Here is a 16,995-nt window from a genome sequence, read left to right as displayed (position 1 = left end):
TATATATATATATATATATATATATATATATATATATAAAAAATCCTTTTACGCAAAATATCTTTTGTGGTTCAGTCATTCCATGGGTGTTTTCTAGCACTGCCACTGGTGACAACCTCCTGTACTGACGTTTACTGTGAGGGGGGAAAAAAAGACCCCATTTGCACAACGGTGAACTCTAGCCTTTTATTTCAGTGCTACTTAATAATTGAAGACTGGTAGTGTATACAATGTATGATCTACACCGTGTCTCCCTGAGAAAGTTCAACTCCAAACCCCTGTGTTTCTCCATGAAAGCTACAAAGCCCCTTTATCAGAGCACAGCCGCAGGGAAGCGTGGGTGGAGAGTGCGCACGTGTACACACACAGACACGGTGCTGCTCGCTGAGAAATAAACATGACTTCATTAAATTTGCATGTGCTGTCTTCTCCCATCTCGCTGCCTTTGAATGGTGGGAGGACATATCTGCACTCGTCTCTTCCTTCAAAATTCACCCATCACTCTCTTCCTCTCGACCCTACAGCCTTGTCTGCTTTGAGATGAACAAAGAGAGGAGTCAGCATTTGGGCTGTATGTCCTTAAGTCAAAAATGTGTTTGAGACTATTTTTTATTTTGCGTTTTTTGTTTTTTTGCAAGGCTGTTGTAGTCAACATTGAAGGCAAGCATCCATGTAGCTACTATTTTAACAAAGGTTGTTGAAATTGACTTAAGAGGGACTAATTTGACATTTCATGAACAATTAAATTTGATTAAAAAACAAATTAATCTCAATGTTTCAGCAATGCCAAATCCTACATATAAGCCACACTAAACAAGTCTTCACTGATCCATCAATAGAATTGGATTAACCAGGTTAAATTAAATAGTATTAGATAGGGATGCACCGAAATGAAAATTCTTGGCCGAAACCGAACAAAATTAAACCCTGGGCCGAATACCGAACACGGTTTTTCGAGTTTTTTTCCAATGCAATGCGTGTGTATTAGAAAGCATAACGTTCTGCCGTTTATTTACTAATTGTTTAAGGCCATTTTGCGATTTTCAATCATCATACAGTAACCAGCAACAATCACCCCTTCCTCTTCTCATTGAAGATATGTGATGCAGTCCTAAACAATCTCTCGCTGTCGGTGCTTGTAATGATTTTTGCGTCTTTCTCCGACAGTTTAAATGCTTCCACACTGCTGACGTGTGTGCTGCATAATAAAGAGTGCACGCCTTTCACTCTGCGCTGGTTGCTATTTGATCGCGTCATATCATTGTTCGGTACAATTTATTCAGCCTTTTCACTTATTCTGAGCTTTTTTTGCTATTTTCGGCCAAAAAATTTCGGTTGTCAAACTTTCGGTGCATCCCTAGTATTAGATGCAACACTGTCACTTTTGTTGTTTGTAAAAGAATTTAAAATATTAGAAAATATTGGTATGGTCAATCATGGTCTTGTTTTCTGTGGCTATGTGTGAGAATGGTCAACCTTTGACTGCATGTTACATAAGCTGTGCTCCAAACCCTAGTAAGTTGCCTGCTGCTTAGCACACTAGTTATGCCCAAAGTATACTTCAATTTGTATGCAAATGTTTGCCGTATGCATACAGCCGAACACATAGACTTTCAAAGTATACTCCGTGTGATAGCATGCTGCATAATTTTGCTGTTTACCATTTGGGCTTAGTTTAACATAAGCTTAACATCTGAAGCACATCTAAAATATTCCCTAGGTAGGCAGCTCACTAGGTTTTGCAACAGCAGCTGGTCTTAGTCTTTCATGGCTACTAAGCACAAATAACTATCATATGCACAACCACTTAGTCACACTAAACAGACCGACTGCATTATTTTGATCTCACAGTCTCTTCACTCCATATCCATTCGAAATGGAGTACACGTTTCATACAAACACACGACGGCTCCTCCGTTGTCTCGGTGCGCCTGGGGGTTTGTACTCATGTCCAGGATTAGTGGAGACACTAAAGAGGCTTAGCGCTCCTGCCAATGGAAGCCACAGCAGACCTCGAACCGTTTCCTTCCTGACCTCTTCTGCTGCATTCCACTTACAGGATCTGCCCGGCAGGCCAGAACTGGGTCAATCCAGGGCTCGCAAAGGTCAGGTGATGCCTAGTGAGAGATTAGGAGCACAGATTAGCCCTGCATCCATTATGTCCTCCTCCTAATCCATGGCTGCTTTTACTCTAGTCCAGGGGTGGCGAATGTCGGTGCAAAAAAATGCTAAGTTGTTGTATTTCCTCAGCGACCAGCACAGATCAGCTCCAGGCATGACGAAGCAGATATCGTCCTCTTTTGGAAGGCCAAACTAAGTAGTTTCGCTTTCACAACGAAACACACAGCGCCTTCACGACATGGCGGCGGCAACAACAATACTACAGCGAGAATAATAGTTATGCCTTTCTTTGCCGTGAACATTTGGGCGGCGTTATGCAAATCTTTCCACATAGTGACGTAGATATGTGGGGGCGTGTTAGAACGAGCCATTTTAGGTAGGCGTGGCTGACTCTTAACTTTTATAAAGAACATCTCTTTGGATTTGAGACTTTAGTCTTTGCAACTTTACAGATCATCTTTATGCACCAAGAGCTTGTAACACTCCAAAGAGAAAGGAAAAATTAAATCGCATCATATGACCCCTTTAATGCTTTTGAAAGATGTCTCTTATGCTCACAAAGGCTGCATTTATTTGATCAAAGATGCAGTAGAAACGCTAATGTTGTGAAATGTTTTTACAATTTTAAATGACTGTTTTCTATTTAAATATATTTTAAAATGTAATTTATGCCTGCAATGGCAAAGCTGAATGGGCCACTGCTGCAGCCTGTAATCTAGTGGAATTACCCAGCTGCCCCTCTGTTGCCAGAGCATTCTTCACACCTTGTGATGATATTGAGCTTCGTTCCTGTGGCTTTCAGGCCCAACCAACAGCGGCACGGAGCGAAGTGAGTGAAACAGGATGAGGAAAAGGGGCCTTTTGATTGTGGACTGGTGTGACTTTTGTCATGGGTTTGTTATCAGTCAATCAGCTCTCCAGGTGAGACAGCAGTCGGCTGTACAAAGGGTACCTTTGGTCAGGATTCATGGGATATTTGGTTACTGATGTAAGCACATTTTGTGAGAAAGTGTATAGACCCAATGCTTTATTTTCAGCTGAATTATGCTACATTTTTATAAAGCCTGTGCAAAGTCATTTTAAATAAATTGCTTTTATTATACAAGTGGTCAAGTTTTGAAACTGCGCAAACTCATTTTCGTGTACAGGGAAGTTGCTGCTCACAGCAGCGTGCAACTTCATGTAGTGCGTCTGCACAGTCACTGACCTGCTGATACTGGTCCAGGAAGAAGCATTTAATCTGCATCTACCACAATGACCTCCAACAATGACCTCCAAAAGATCAGAGCTGGCATGAATAAAACATGTCCGATGAATGAGAGCTCCTCTGTAGGGAGATCAGGCCTCTGGGTAGCACATTAGAAAACCATTTCGGCTCAGCGAGGCAAGCACACGTTCTGTCACACATCTGCCATGCTCACCTTTACCTTTATTACTTTTTCATAGCCGAGACCGAGTGTGAGAGGGACATGTTCTTTCAGCAAGCGGGACATGTCCTTGGACACATGCTTTCGGTGAAATGACATGAGTGTTTTTAGATGGCAGCCACTGGACAGACCTGTCAAAAGCACACACATACTAAAAGCTTCCCTCGGTGTCCTGACTGATAAGTTGAAGGCTTTTCCACTAAAAGCCTGGGGGATTATTGTTTCTAAACCAGAGAGGGAGAGTTTTGCTTTTACTGTAGGCTTGCTTTGAAAACTGTAGCATGACTAGGATGCATATTTAGATGCAGTTCATGTGTAGATAGATAATCATGTCAACACTGATTCTCTAAGCATAGCGTAATGTATAGCTTATCAGCGAGTGTTATGGATATTTAAGTCTGCATACTGTTTTCCCCTATTTTTACATATAGATTTCCATCTATTACCCAACATTGAACACTTATTTAAATTTGATCTTAAAAAAAAAAAAGTAATTCAATAAAAGTAATTTAATAAAATGATTAGCAGTCTTTAGTAATTCTCAAAATGATTTCTTTTTTATATTCTAAGTTGCAATGCCTACACTGATAAAAAAAATCACTGTTAAATTACAGTAAACTACTGGCAGCTACATTTGCCAGCATAAAGCCGTTATTCTAGTGTACCTACTGTAATCTGCAACAACAGTTTATTACTGTAAAAAATGACCGTACCATGCCATAGAAAATATACGCTTTACAGTACAATACTGTCATTACACTGTTATTTTAGTATTCCAACTAGGGGTGTGCCATATCATACCGTCCACGATAATACCGGTATAAATTTTTACATGATAAAAAAAAAAAAAGTCTCATATCGTGATATCAATGGTATAGCGTCGCAATGACGTATGGCGGATATACGTTCTCTAGTGCGCACAACAACAGCAGCGCTGCGCAGACTGATTGGTGTATGACATCAAAGTATCGCGTGAGCGGTTCTAGAGCATATTCGAGCACACACTCTTACCGTCAAAAATAGGCAAGGCGCATATCTTTAGCGAAGCGGCGCGGAGAGCCGGTAAGTCACTCAAGGGGTAAGTCACTCTCGCAGTATTTTGACATCATACACGGATCGTCTGCTTCAAGTCGAACACACAGCTGCTTCTGCCACCTTATGACAATAGATTTACACTTTAAATTAGGTAGTCTGTCATCGATGACAGTAGCTTATTGGAAAAGGATGGAAAATGCCCTTCATTTTGTTTGCACTAATAAATGCTGCTGCCTGCCAGCTGCAATCACCAATAAAACGTTGTTCCATGTTTTTTTTGCTATATCGTCATAAATATCATTATCGCAAATATTCTTGAAATATCGTGATATAATTTTGAGGCTATATCGCCCACCCCTAGTTGCAATTTCATAAGCTCTTTATTACTGTAAAATGTATTAAAGTACTGTAGAATGTGATCTAAACATTGTAACTCTGCTAGAAGCTAATGATTTAAACTTTACATTCTAAAATTAAATACAACTTAATATTACTTGAACACAAATTGCTCAGACAAGATATGGCTTTAAAACATTAGGCTTTTATTAAAGCATTATTAATAACACTGTTTCCACTTCACCAGTGAGACTGGACTGAACAGAACACAATGCTATGACTTGATATGAACATCTAGTTGCAGAGCATGTTACTTCAGCTTACTAAATACTGTCCCACTCAAAGTTCATAAGGTTTTTGTAAAACCTTGCCCTGTTTTCTCCGACAGCACCGTCACTTGGCTGGCCTTTGTTTCCCTCTCGTGGTTCTCACCAATGAAGTGCCTAAAATGTAATAATAGAGAAATATGGGATGTTGGGTGTGGCAAGTAAAGATTAATTGGGGGACCTACTGTGTTTGAGAGAAATAAAGAAAGAGAGCGGTGGGGTGGTAGGTAAAAAAGAGAGAACAACAAAAAAAAAAGCTGGGAAGAGGGGCAAAACAAATCTAACAATATTTACCTTTGAACAAACTCCAATGTCCTTGTAGCTTTCTCTTGGTTTTGTAAGTTGAAGAATAGTTCTGTGATGAAGCTTTGCTGGATGAAACGGTATGAAATATGGGTATCAGCCTACACACCGTAACACCATAATATTCTTATTAGACCAACACAGACAATCTTTAAGGTACTCTCTGACAGAATAATAAAATGATTACGGTATAATTATAACTGTAAACATAACTTTAGCGCACATTTCAATAAACCCCACAGCAAATGGAAAAATAAAGCCCAGTCTATCACATAGTTTACAAAAAAATTGTCACATATACCACGGACATTTGATTAGATTGCAAAAGAACAGAAGTTAAACTCGAATGAACAAGCTAGCTAACTTAGTTTGCTAATTTGTTTACTGTTCACTGGATATGAAGGTTAACTTCATTCAATAAAAAGATATAACAGTGCATGGGTTTTTCATGGGTTTTTTTTTTTTTTTTTTTTTTTTAAGTATTTTTAATTTATTTATTTATATATATATTGTTTTGGATAGTAGTATGAAAGCCCAAAAGTTTTCTTATCACGACTTAAATTTCTCATGAGCTCTCGACATGACACGCGTGTTTTTTTTGTTTGTTTTTTTAATCCGAAACACAATGAACTGGGAGTCTACCATTGTCATGCATGTAGTAACCTAATGACAGATGAACTTTCAAGCAAAATAATCATATTGATTCAAGCATTTACAAATTATAAGTTAATTGTTGGTAACGAACAATACTGCACAGTAGCTATCACAAAGTAGTAAGGTCTTCGCTCTGTCAATCAGGGCCAATATGAACACAGCTCTATACTGCCACCTGATGACGCAGTTGTGTAACTTAGAGAACAAATTTTATGTCGAGATCACAAGAAAATGTGAAATTGGGAAGTTGTGATAATGAGAAAACAAGAAAAATAATAATCCTTGACCTCTTAGAACTTCCGTACAATGGTATGGTTACAGTTAAAAACACTAAATAAAAATTAGTTTAAATTTGTCACACATATTTTAATAGTTTAATAATTATCAGCTCATTGTAGTAGTATGTATCCCTGTTAATAACGTGAATGTGGCCTATCCAATCCAACATCAGGTCCAGAAGAATCAGTTTTTTTTCCAGAAGAAATTTTTTCACCCTGTTTGTCAGGTATAAATCTGCAATATTTAGGAGTATCTCCAGATCTTTTTTCTTAAATGTATTCATACTGAAGCATTGAACCCACGTAATGTGTTCCTGCTTGGCCTAATCAGTGAATCCTGCGCAGAGCGCCGCTGATACCCACGTGCCCAGCGGCAGTCACGAGTGAAGCTTTCACAGTTTAATCCTCAGCCAGAGAGCCGTGGTTGCAGCACAGCAGCTGAAATCCCTTCCACAAGCATATGCAAACACTGTTTGACATCTGCTCTCTGATCGTATGTGGCTTCTGCTGCATCTTTTCTGCTTTTGCCGTGTCCGTTTGTGACCTCGGATGGACTCTCTGCCCTTGGGAGTCTGACCAAGCAGTAATTAAGATCAGGAGAATAATGTGAATCTCTCATTTGTAACCCTCCGCTCGAGCCTATGTGGGTTAAGCCCCACTGGCTATTAGCAAATAGGAGCCTCTGGGCACTAGAACTGGGAGATAATACCCAGCAGCCATAATACAGCTGAATCTAAACCGAGCTCAGTCGGCCATTATGCCAAGAAATAATGTGCGAGTATGTGTGAGAGAGCTGCATCTATGCCATGGTTGTTTATTCGTGTGTTTGTGTATAGTGACGATGCGCATAATGTGAATATATGATTAACTGGTGAATCATTAGTGACTTTATATAACCGCTCCACCTCAGTCTTGCCGGCTTCTGGGGGCTGGTGTTAATTTGCTTGCGTGTGTCATTTGTAAACTTCCAGCTATAGTAAACCTCTGTGCTTGCTTTTCTCCTCAGGGCTTTTTCCGGAGGAGCATTCAGAAGAACATGCTGTACACCTGTCACAGAGAGAAGAGCTGTATCATCAACAAGGTCACCCGAAACCGCTGCCAGTACTGCCGACTGCAGAAGTGCCTGGAAGTAGGCATGTCTAAAGAATGTAAGTTACATAATAACACTGTAATATTGTAATAGTATTACTGCTTTCACTGTATTTTTGATCAAATAAATGCAGCTTTGGTGAGCATAAGAGACTGAAATTGCTACTATACCATTTTGTACAATCTTTTTTTTTTTTTTAACCAGAACTGCATACTACAGCATATGTTTAGTACACTATGCTAGGAAGGCCTCTTGTCAGTCATTTGTCTCTCTGATCCTGCTGTCACCACCTACTGGACAGAGTGCTGATGTGCTCTGCACGGATGACCAGTGAAATGACATTTTCCAGCATTATTTGAAGCACACTGGTGATTGTCTTTGTCATTTCATAGTGATGTTAAAGCATGTTTGTGTGACAGGCTTGTGTACAAGCATATAAAAGAGGTTTGCTGTCTTGAGCAATGTTCCCTGTAATATTTTTCTTGCTGAGCAAAACTTTTTTCTAGTGGGTGGACATTTCGGCCACCTGAGCAAAAACATTCGTTCCCACTTTATATTGTGGCCCCAATACCTGTGTACTTGCATAGTAACTAGATGTATACATAGTATGTAACCACAGTGTAAGTACATATTATCTACAGCTGTAATATTTACACACATGTAACAACCCTCCGAATGGTTTGTGCCAGTACAAATGTGTAACAGGACATTGGTAACAACACTTTTTTCACTTCTCTAAGTACTCGTGTAACAGGAATTATATAACTACATTTTGTAACAACAATATGTATAAGAGTAATTTGAACCATTTGATCCAGAGGGTGGAGATGGGTAGGTTTAGGGATGTGTAAAGTGGGAGGAGTTGGATCTCGAGTTGGTGGAGTTGGTGCACCACTGTAATACCAATGTACTTGCATAGTAACTACTCAGGAACTGTCCACTTAATATAAAGTGTAACATTCTGGACACCAACAACAATTTATATGTAAAGCCTAACTTACTGGCCTCTGCTGTGTAACATCAGAGTAATTACAGAGTAATTGGTAAATCTAATATAAAGTGTAACACTTTCTTTACCAAAAAGTGCTGTTAGTCCTGTTACACATTTGTACTTGCACATACCATTCAGTGGGTTGCTACATATGTGTAGTTACATAAACATTAGAGCTGTAGATACTATGTACCAATGTGTACTTACACTGTGGTTACATACTATGTACACTAGGGGTGGAACGGTTCAACTTTTTCATGGTTTGTATCACGGTTTTAGAGTCACGGTTTCGGTACGGTTCGGTATGTGCTATGTTTAGAGAAAAACTATACTGTCAAAGAAAATAAGAATAATCTATCTAACTACAAGCAACAGCACAAATAAATACAATAGAGTAAACATACAAATAAAATAAACAGTGATTTTTAAGGGTTTTTTTTGGTAGGTTTAGCATTCGTTTTTAGGTACAGAAATTGAATAAAGTAATCAAATGTAAAACAGCATTGCATATTTGACTGTATAAATTAAAGATTAATCTTTATTAAAGTTACAAAAGCTATTCAATCAAGAGCAGTGAGTGATTTCTTTGTTGTTGCTGTTCGATTAATATTAAGAAAGTGCTGTCACTTTAAGAGAATGCACTGATCCAGTACGTTCAGCTGGCTATGTCTGCTATAGGATACTTAACAAGACGGGTATTTTGACATAATTTTTGTGTGAATTTGTCCATTCAAACACACGACTTCAGAGAGAGCTTAATATTTGCGTGCGTTCTGAGGCACTGGTTTGCGCGCTTCGGATGAGCGCACGCACAAATCTTCTTACTGTGGGCTCGAGCTCGCGTCTTCTGGCTCTTAAATGTTTAAACTGGCAAAGCTTAAATGAGTTTAGTTTAAACAGATATCAACATGTGCTGTTCAGGTCTCACCTGTGTGCGCGCGCTATCAGCACCCGGGTGATGACGGAATAAATGACTGCTCATATTCCAGCATACAGCATTTGCATTGAACAAGAGTGAATGGTTTGTCCACTGGGTTTTTTTTTTCTTTTTTTCTCATCGCTGTTGTTGTAATGTATTGGGAAGCCAGAATGCGCATCCATCAACAGAAACATACATTAGCCGAACCCTGTTTTTTTTTTTATGTGTTATTTATAAGAAACCATATTACAGATGCGTTGTCAGATTTAATGCGCGCTTCGGATGAGCGCACGCACAAATCTTCTTACTGTGGGCTCGAGCTCGCGTCTTCTGGCTCTTAAATGTTTAAACTGGCAAAGCTTAAATGAGTTTAGTTTAAACAGATATCAACATGTGCTGTTCAGGTCTCACCTGTGTGCGCGCGCTATCAGCACCCGGGTGATGACGGAATAAATGACTGCTCATATTCCAGCATACAGCATTTGCATTGAACAAGAGTGAATGGTTTGTCCACGGGGTTTTTTTTTTCTTTTTTTTCTCATCGCTGTTGTTGTAATGTATTGGGAAGCCAGAATGCGCATCCATCAACAGAAACATACATTAGCCGAACCCTGTTTTTTTTTTTATGTGTTATTTATAAGAAACCATATTACAGATGCGTTGTCAGATTTAAGTTGAACCGCGGTCCTAGCGCGTGCCGAACCGTGTGTGGAGAACCGTACGGTTCGATTTTTTCGAACTGTTCCACCCCTAATGTACACATCTAGTTACTAAGTAAGTACACAGGTATTAGGGCCACTTAATATGAAGTGGGACCAAACATTCTTTATACCAGACCTTCCACATAAGTGTGCAGCTGCATATGAGGGAACATTGTTTGTGAGATGTCTGTGTATTTGTCCGAAGACAATAAATGAATATCATAATGAATATCAGCTACATTTTTTATTAATAGCTTTTTTTTTTATTAATAGCTTTCTCCAAGTCGTACAGTAGCACTTTATTATTGCTTTATCCTTGCACAATTGGTGGCTGACTAAATACTTTTTTGCCCCACTGTATGTTGCAGTAGGACCTAATTTAGTTGCTTTTGCTTGTACTTTTGTTCTGTTAATAGCATGAAAGTATGTACACTTTTCTTTCTGTGCTGTACTGAACTGAAGTTAGCTTTTTCTACCAGAGCAAGATGAAATCTCTGCCCCAGATTTGTTATTTTACATATTTCATTCTCTCCGCCCGGATATGATGGCGCTCTCGTCATCATAAAGTTGTTTGCAAGCAGGTTTCGTCTTTTCGCACATGTCGCGTTGTGAAAGATTACCTCCCGGTGTTAATAGTTCTTTAATGGCTCCATTAGATTGTGTTTTTGGAGCCCACGCTGGCACCCAGCTCCCTCTGGAGAAATGAAAATCTGGCTGTGGGGAGAAGTGAGGGAGAATCATCCTTTACCACCCCTCTCGCTCGCTCCCTCAGTGTGCGTGTGGAGGAGGGAGAAGAAGAGCCATTGAGTTATCTCTAGACAAAGGAAGGAGTCCTACCCAAAAACAGCAAGAAAACATGAGATAAAGGAGTGATTGAGGCTGTGAGAAGTAAAAAAGAGAGCGATTGTTAGGTTCCAGGAAAACAGAGACTGAGAGAGGGAAGAAAGGGAGGAGGTAGGAATGCAGGTGCAGAGGGAGAGCCCGGTTAAAGCTCTTTAAAGCGGGCTGATATTTGTCATGTGACATGATTAGATTAGGTTGGATTTTAGTGAAAGCAGAGGTCGTTTGTCACCGTTATTAACAACCACCAACATTAATTTCTCATCTCTGCACAGCATCAGCGCGTGTCTGTCTGTCTGTGTGTGTGTGTGTGTGTGTGATATGAAACAATGAGAGCGTTTACATGCACAATCTTACATTGATTATTTACCAAGAGAGCCCGGTTAAAGCTCTTTAAAGCGGGCTGATATTTGTCATGTGACATGATTAGATTAGGTTGGATTTTAGTGAAAGCAGAGGTCGTTTGTCACCGTTATTAACAACCACCAACATTAATTTCTCATCTCTGCACAGCATCAGCGTGTGTGTGTGTGTGTGTGTGTGTGTGTGTGTGTGTGATATGAAACAATGAGAGCGTTTACATGCACAATCTTACATTGATTATTTACCAGTGAAGATTGCAATTCTTCAATGTCATTTATATTTTCTCATCCCAGTTTAATGTGCAGAAACAGCTTTAAGTAAACCACTTATTCCTCTCAGAGTTCCCTGAAGAGTAAATACTGTGATGCTATCAAAAGATTGATTGTTTCAGCAACCCAACTGGCTCTATGCAGCAATGTGGATTCAGCTGATGGCATGAGATTGACACAGGACTATATTTATGGCCTATCAATGGCATTATTGTCCTGATTTTGGTTGCAAGTGGCGCTGAACTGACACACTTCATCTTTGAAAACTTGACAATATGTAAGATCACAAAAACTGCTGTTCAAAAGTTTAAGGTCAGTAAGATATTTTAAAACATGGTCGTACAAGTTTTAAAAGTTTCTCTTATGCTCACCAAGGCTGCATTTAATCAAAAATACAGTAAAAGCAATAAATCTGCGGAATAGTTTTACATTTTAAAATACGCTTTAATATATTGTGCAATGTAATTTATTCCTGTGATGGCAAAGCTGAATTTTCAGCATCATTACTCTAGTCTTCAGTGTCACATGATCCTTCAGAAATCACTTTAAAATGCTGGTTTGCAATTAATATTGAAAACAGTTAAATTTTTTGGAAACGTGATAAATGTTTTTCTCAGGATTTTTTTAATAGAAAGTTCAAAAGCATTTATTTGAATTTAAACCTTTTGAAAAAAAAAATTATATGGCATTACTGTTCAATTTATTGTGTTCTTGCTGAATAAGTGTTAATTTCTTTAAACTCTTGCTGACTTTTGAATAGTACTGAATGCCTAAAACTGTCTTTTTCAGGGGAAGGTCATTATTGGTTTTACGCATAACCTAATTTGTCCTGTTCTCCTGATTTCGCTCTGCATGTAAACACTGTTAATGTTGTTCTGGTGTATTGTTCACATTTATGTTTACATTGACGTCAAAGCCAAAAGGAAAAAGGCGTTTTCGAAATCTTGTTGTAAACACTTTTCTTGCGTTGGTGTGTTTGTACAATGAGCTCGTCTGTGAGTTACCAGTGTGTTGTTGCTAAACAGTTATATATTGGATGCATGTATAATGCCTCTAAATATTCAGTGTTTTTTCTATATGACTTTTCTATTATTGTATAGTTTACTCTGTATTTTTAAGGCAGGTATATCACTGTATACATGTTCCCATTGTCACAGACAGAGAAGGGAAGACTTCCGAGAATCACTTCCTTGGAATTTTGCTTATTTGGCAATTGAGAGACTCTTATCTAAAGCTCTTTTTGAACAGTCACATCAAAGCACTTGGTTTTTATTCAGCTCTTTTCTCTCTGGAAATACAGCAAGAAATGTATTTCTATATCCTTGTTCCCTCTCTCTCTCTCCATCTATATATATATATATGTATGTATGTATGTATGTATGTTCTCTGGGTCTGCCACTTAATCTGCCTCCTCTTTCATTCATTGTTTTTTTTGTTTTGTTTTTTGTTTTTTTAAGTATTAGCTGCCAAAATGATTGAATCGAAGAACCTGAATCTGAAAGAGGTTTAATTAACTATGATCTGCTGTTTTCATCAGGCAGCAAAAAAAAAAAAACACAGTGGACGTTTACTGCCATCTTGTGGCATGTGTATATTATTAGTTTTATATTTTTATTATTTAGATATTTATTTCTTATTTATACTTCTGGTAAAAATCATCAGTGGAGTGTGTATATCAGATGGTTGGACTTTTTTTTTCTTCCTGTCCTTGTAGCTGTTCGGAACGACCGGAACAAGAGGAAGAAGGAAGAGAAGAAGCAGGAGTGTTCGGAGAGTTACGTCTTAAGTCCTGATACGGAGCAGATGATCGAGCGGGTTAGGAAGGCCCATCAGGAAACCTTCCCCTCCCTGTGCCAGCTGGGCAAATACACCACGGTAAGTCAGAGGCAAAGCTCTTAACGGTGACATCCTTGTGGAATTGTGGGGAAATAAATCACAAACTATGCAAACATTGTCTCTGTCCTGGCCTCAAACAGAACAACAGTGCAGACCACAGGGTTTCTCTGGACGTTAACCTGTGGGACAAGTTCAGTGAACTCTCCACCAAATGCATCATTAAAACGGTGGAGTTCGCCAAGCAGCTGCCGGGCTTCACCACGCTCACTATCGCAGATCAGATCACCCTGTTAAAGGCCGCCTGTCTCGACATCCTGGTGAGAGCACGACACTCATATGTGTTCTTTTGTCTAAATAGTGCATGAATAGATGCATCACTTTTGTAGCAGTGTGTAGGTTGAGAGCGTATCTATGTCTTTCGTTTTCTTCCACAGATTCTGCGAATATGTACACGTTACACACCGGATCAGGACACCATGACGTTTTCAGATGGTCTGACACTGAACCGCACACAGATGCACAATGCCGGCTTCGGTCCACTGACAGATCTGGTTTTCGCTTTCGCCAACCAGCTCCTGCCTCTGGAGATGGATGATGCAGAGACGGGGCTTCTCAGCGCCATCTGTCTGCTGTGTGGAGGTAATGCAGCTTTTTGACTCTTAATTGAATCGGATACGGTTTTGGTTTGTGAATGTCGTCTTCATGAATTTTTCATTCAGTCAGTAATCACATAAAACTGACTTTCATTTGTACTGCCCTTCACTTGTACTAATACATTATTTGTATACCAAACTATGTTCATCCAATATTGTCTGTAATTTCCTTTTTTAGGTTTTACAGTATGGATGCTCAATATATTGGCCCCATAACTGTTGTCAGCCAATATTGGCCTTGTTTGTTTGTTTTTAAATTTAATGTCAGACAATTTTTTGTTTTTGGTTCTCATTTCGAATTTTTTAATACTAATTTTTAATAATAATGTATAAGTTACCAGCTAGAATTAACATTTAATAATAGAGTTTTCTTCCATTTAGACAATGTTTGAATAAAATTTAAACTCTCTAGAACTCATGAAATTGTTATTTTTTTATGCTTGTGGGAGCTGATGCTTTGTTAGCTGATGTTATAAAACACTGTGCACTTGTGCTCAGATCGGCAGGATCTGGAGCAGTCGGATAAGGTGGATGTGCTTCAGGAGCCGCTGCTGGAGGCCCTAAAGATCTACGTGAGAAAGAGGAGGCCTCATAAACCACATATGTTCCCCAAGATGCTAATGAAGATCACAGACCTGAGGAGCATCAGCGCTAAAGGTGAGATTCACAGTCACTCTGTGAACATCATCAAGCTTGAATCAACCAGAATTAATTCGAACATTTCTTTCTCAATCAGGAGCCGAGCGAGTAATAACTCTGAAAATGGAGATTCCTGGCTCCATGCCTCCACTCATTCAGGAGATGCTGGAGAATTCGGAGGGTCTGGAGGGTGGCGGTGGGGCGAGAGGAGGAGGAAAAGGAGCGCCACCAGGAAGCTGCAGCCCCAGTTTGTCTCCCAGCTCAGCACACAGCAGCCCCTCAGCTCACTCCCCCTGAGTCTCACCTCCAGACAGGGCTCCGTACAGAACGAAACTGGTTAGAAACCAGAAATAAGCCACAGCCGACCAGCGCCAGAAACCAGAATTCCGGTAGACTTTGATCTGGGCTGACCGGACCCGAATCGAACAGTAAATCTGTCCGGCTTTCATTAGCTGAAGACCAATTGAGCTACACACAGGCCAAGTCTGCTCAAAACTCACGCTGTCATTAAAACCACCAGTGATTCAGTGACTACCAGAGCCCTGCAGCTTTTCACGTGGCGGTAGTTTGTGAAAGACGGCAGAACAGATGCCCTGTGTGTGCAGAAGCGGCTCTTTACTGTGTCTTCCCAGCTCTGCTCCCATCACACAAACTGTGAAGGTCCAGGGAAGATCTCTTCCTCATCTGAGGGATGCATACTCTTGGGCCTGTGATGTTATTTTATAAATTTCAGTCCCTTAAAGCAAGCTAAAGGATGTTAGGATGTCAAATGTCCACAAGTCAGGGACATTTTGAACTTTCCAGCTGTTTTGGTTCTGTTTCTTTGTTTTCTTACAAAAAAGATATATGAATATATGAAATCTATATTGACAGAAATATGAGATTTGAATCTTGTGTCTTAGGTGGAATGCAGAACAATACTTAACTTTTCTCTCAAGAGTTAACAGTGGGTCAACCTTAACCGTGTTTATGTTCACTCCAAGACAGTCCTGTTCACGTCATGCACAAGGGTACGTCACACTAGCACTGAAAAAGATGCGTGTACTTCAAGATATGAAGTACGATGGGGTTAACACGCAGTTTTGTCCAGTGAGGAAATGATTTGGAGACGTATTCACAATGATCAACTTGGCAGTTTTGGCAAAGAAATGAAGGATCTCATGTAAACAAGCAGCATTTATGATGTGTATGAGATCTCAGATTTTAAGGAGCGGTAAATGCCTTTGTGTAGCTTTTTAATATTGTTTCTTAATTTACTTTTAATTTTGTAATTGTTAACTGTCAAAAGACACAGAGACCCCCCCCCCCCACACACAGTATTAGCAGATTGTTAAATAAAAAATTATATTTCCAAACATAATGACTCACAAAGAATACAAGATGTATTTTTAGCTAAATGCCCACAAGAAATTCATGTAATTTCAGAAGTATTGAGAATGTTGTAATTGAGTATTTCACACAGAACCTCATGCCTTTTTTGCCTGCACCTCAGTCTTGAAGCCCTGTTAGTGGTAGATTTGTTTCTAATCATCTGTCATGCTTTAGCTGTCACGTGTGCTGAGATGTTTCCACCGCCGCGTCCTTCTATGTACCTTACAACATCACTGCCTCTGCTCTCCTGCAACAATCATTTAACAATTGTCAACAACAACACTGCCTCTGTGTGACAATCAATTTAAGTAAAGCTCACAAACAACTTTGCCTCCGTAACACACTGATCCCTGCCAGACATCTGGATTCATGAGACCGCTAGCCTAGTTTTGTTTTGTTTTTTTTTAGGTCTAAAAACATCAAACAAGTACTGAATTCACAATTATGGTTGTCTAGAAATGCTTTATTAAAGTAAGACCTTGTATTGACATTTCCAAGGATGTTGCATTCTTTAGTCTTATCTGAATTACCAGAGACATTTGCCATAATTTACTCATCCTCATTTAATTCCAAATCAGTATGAGCTTTTTTTTTTGGTTGTGTGTGTTCTGCAGAAGAAAGTCAGTCATGCAGGTTTGCAATAACATGAGTGAGTAAATGGCAGATTTTTCAATTTTGTGTGAACTCTCCCTTTAAATAAAAACATTAGCTCAATAAAATGAATACAAGTACATTCGGGAGGCTCCATACGATTCAGCTCTGGCGGATCAGTGTCAGCATATCATTATTGTACCAGTTTACAACAGCTCTGCCTCTGCATCACGTCTGCTAGACCCGTCACCA

At 39.4% G+C, this 16,995-nt stretch overlaps 1 protein-coding gene across 3 annotated transcripts in view; it reads left to right on the top strand.

The window, feature by feature from the left end:
• The window catches only part of LOC107554136 (retinoic acid receptor alpha-B), a 147,815-nt gene extending 131,252 nt beyond the window's left edge, over positions 1-16,563 (top strand). For all 3 annotated transcript variants that reach the window (XM_016236549.1, XM_016236550.1, XM_016236551.1), the window contains 6 exons: positions 7,487-7,628; positions 13,368-13,528; positions 13,630-13,806; positions 13,924-14,128; positions 14,641-14,799; positions 14,879-16,563. In XM_016236549.1, the coding sequence (XP_016092035.1) occupies positions 7,487-7,628; positions 13,368-13,528; positions 13,630-13,806; positions 13,924-14,128; positions 14,641-14,799; positions 14,879-15,078 (1,044 nt within the window). In that variant the 3' untranslated portion in view covers positions 15,079-16,563. The remainder of the gene's footprint in view (positions 1-7,486; positions 7,629-13,367; positions 13,529-13,629; positions 13,807-13,923; positions 14,129-14,640; positions 14,800-14,878) is intronic.
• Positions 16,564-16,995: the final 432 nt, after the last annotated feature.

Source organism: Sinocyclocheilus grahami, unplaced genomic scaffold (assembly GCF_001515645.1).
Source record: "Sinocyclocheilus grahami isolate Dianchi unplaced genomic scaffold, SAMN03320097.WGS_v1.1 scaffold491.1, whole genome shotgun sequence".
Lineage (NCBI taxonomy): Eukaryota > Metazoa > Chordata > Actinopteri > Cypriniformes > Cyprinidae > Sinocyclocheilus > Sinocyclocheilus grahami.
Note: the sequence above shows the minus strand (reverse complement) of the source record. Positions and strands in the feature narration are given on the sequence as shown.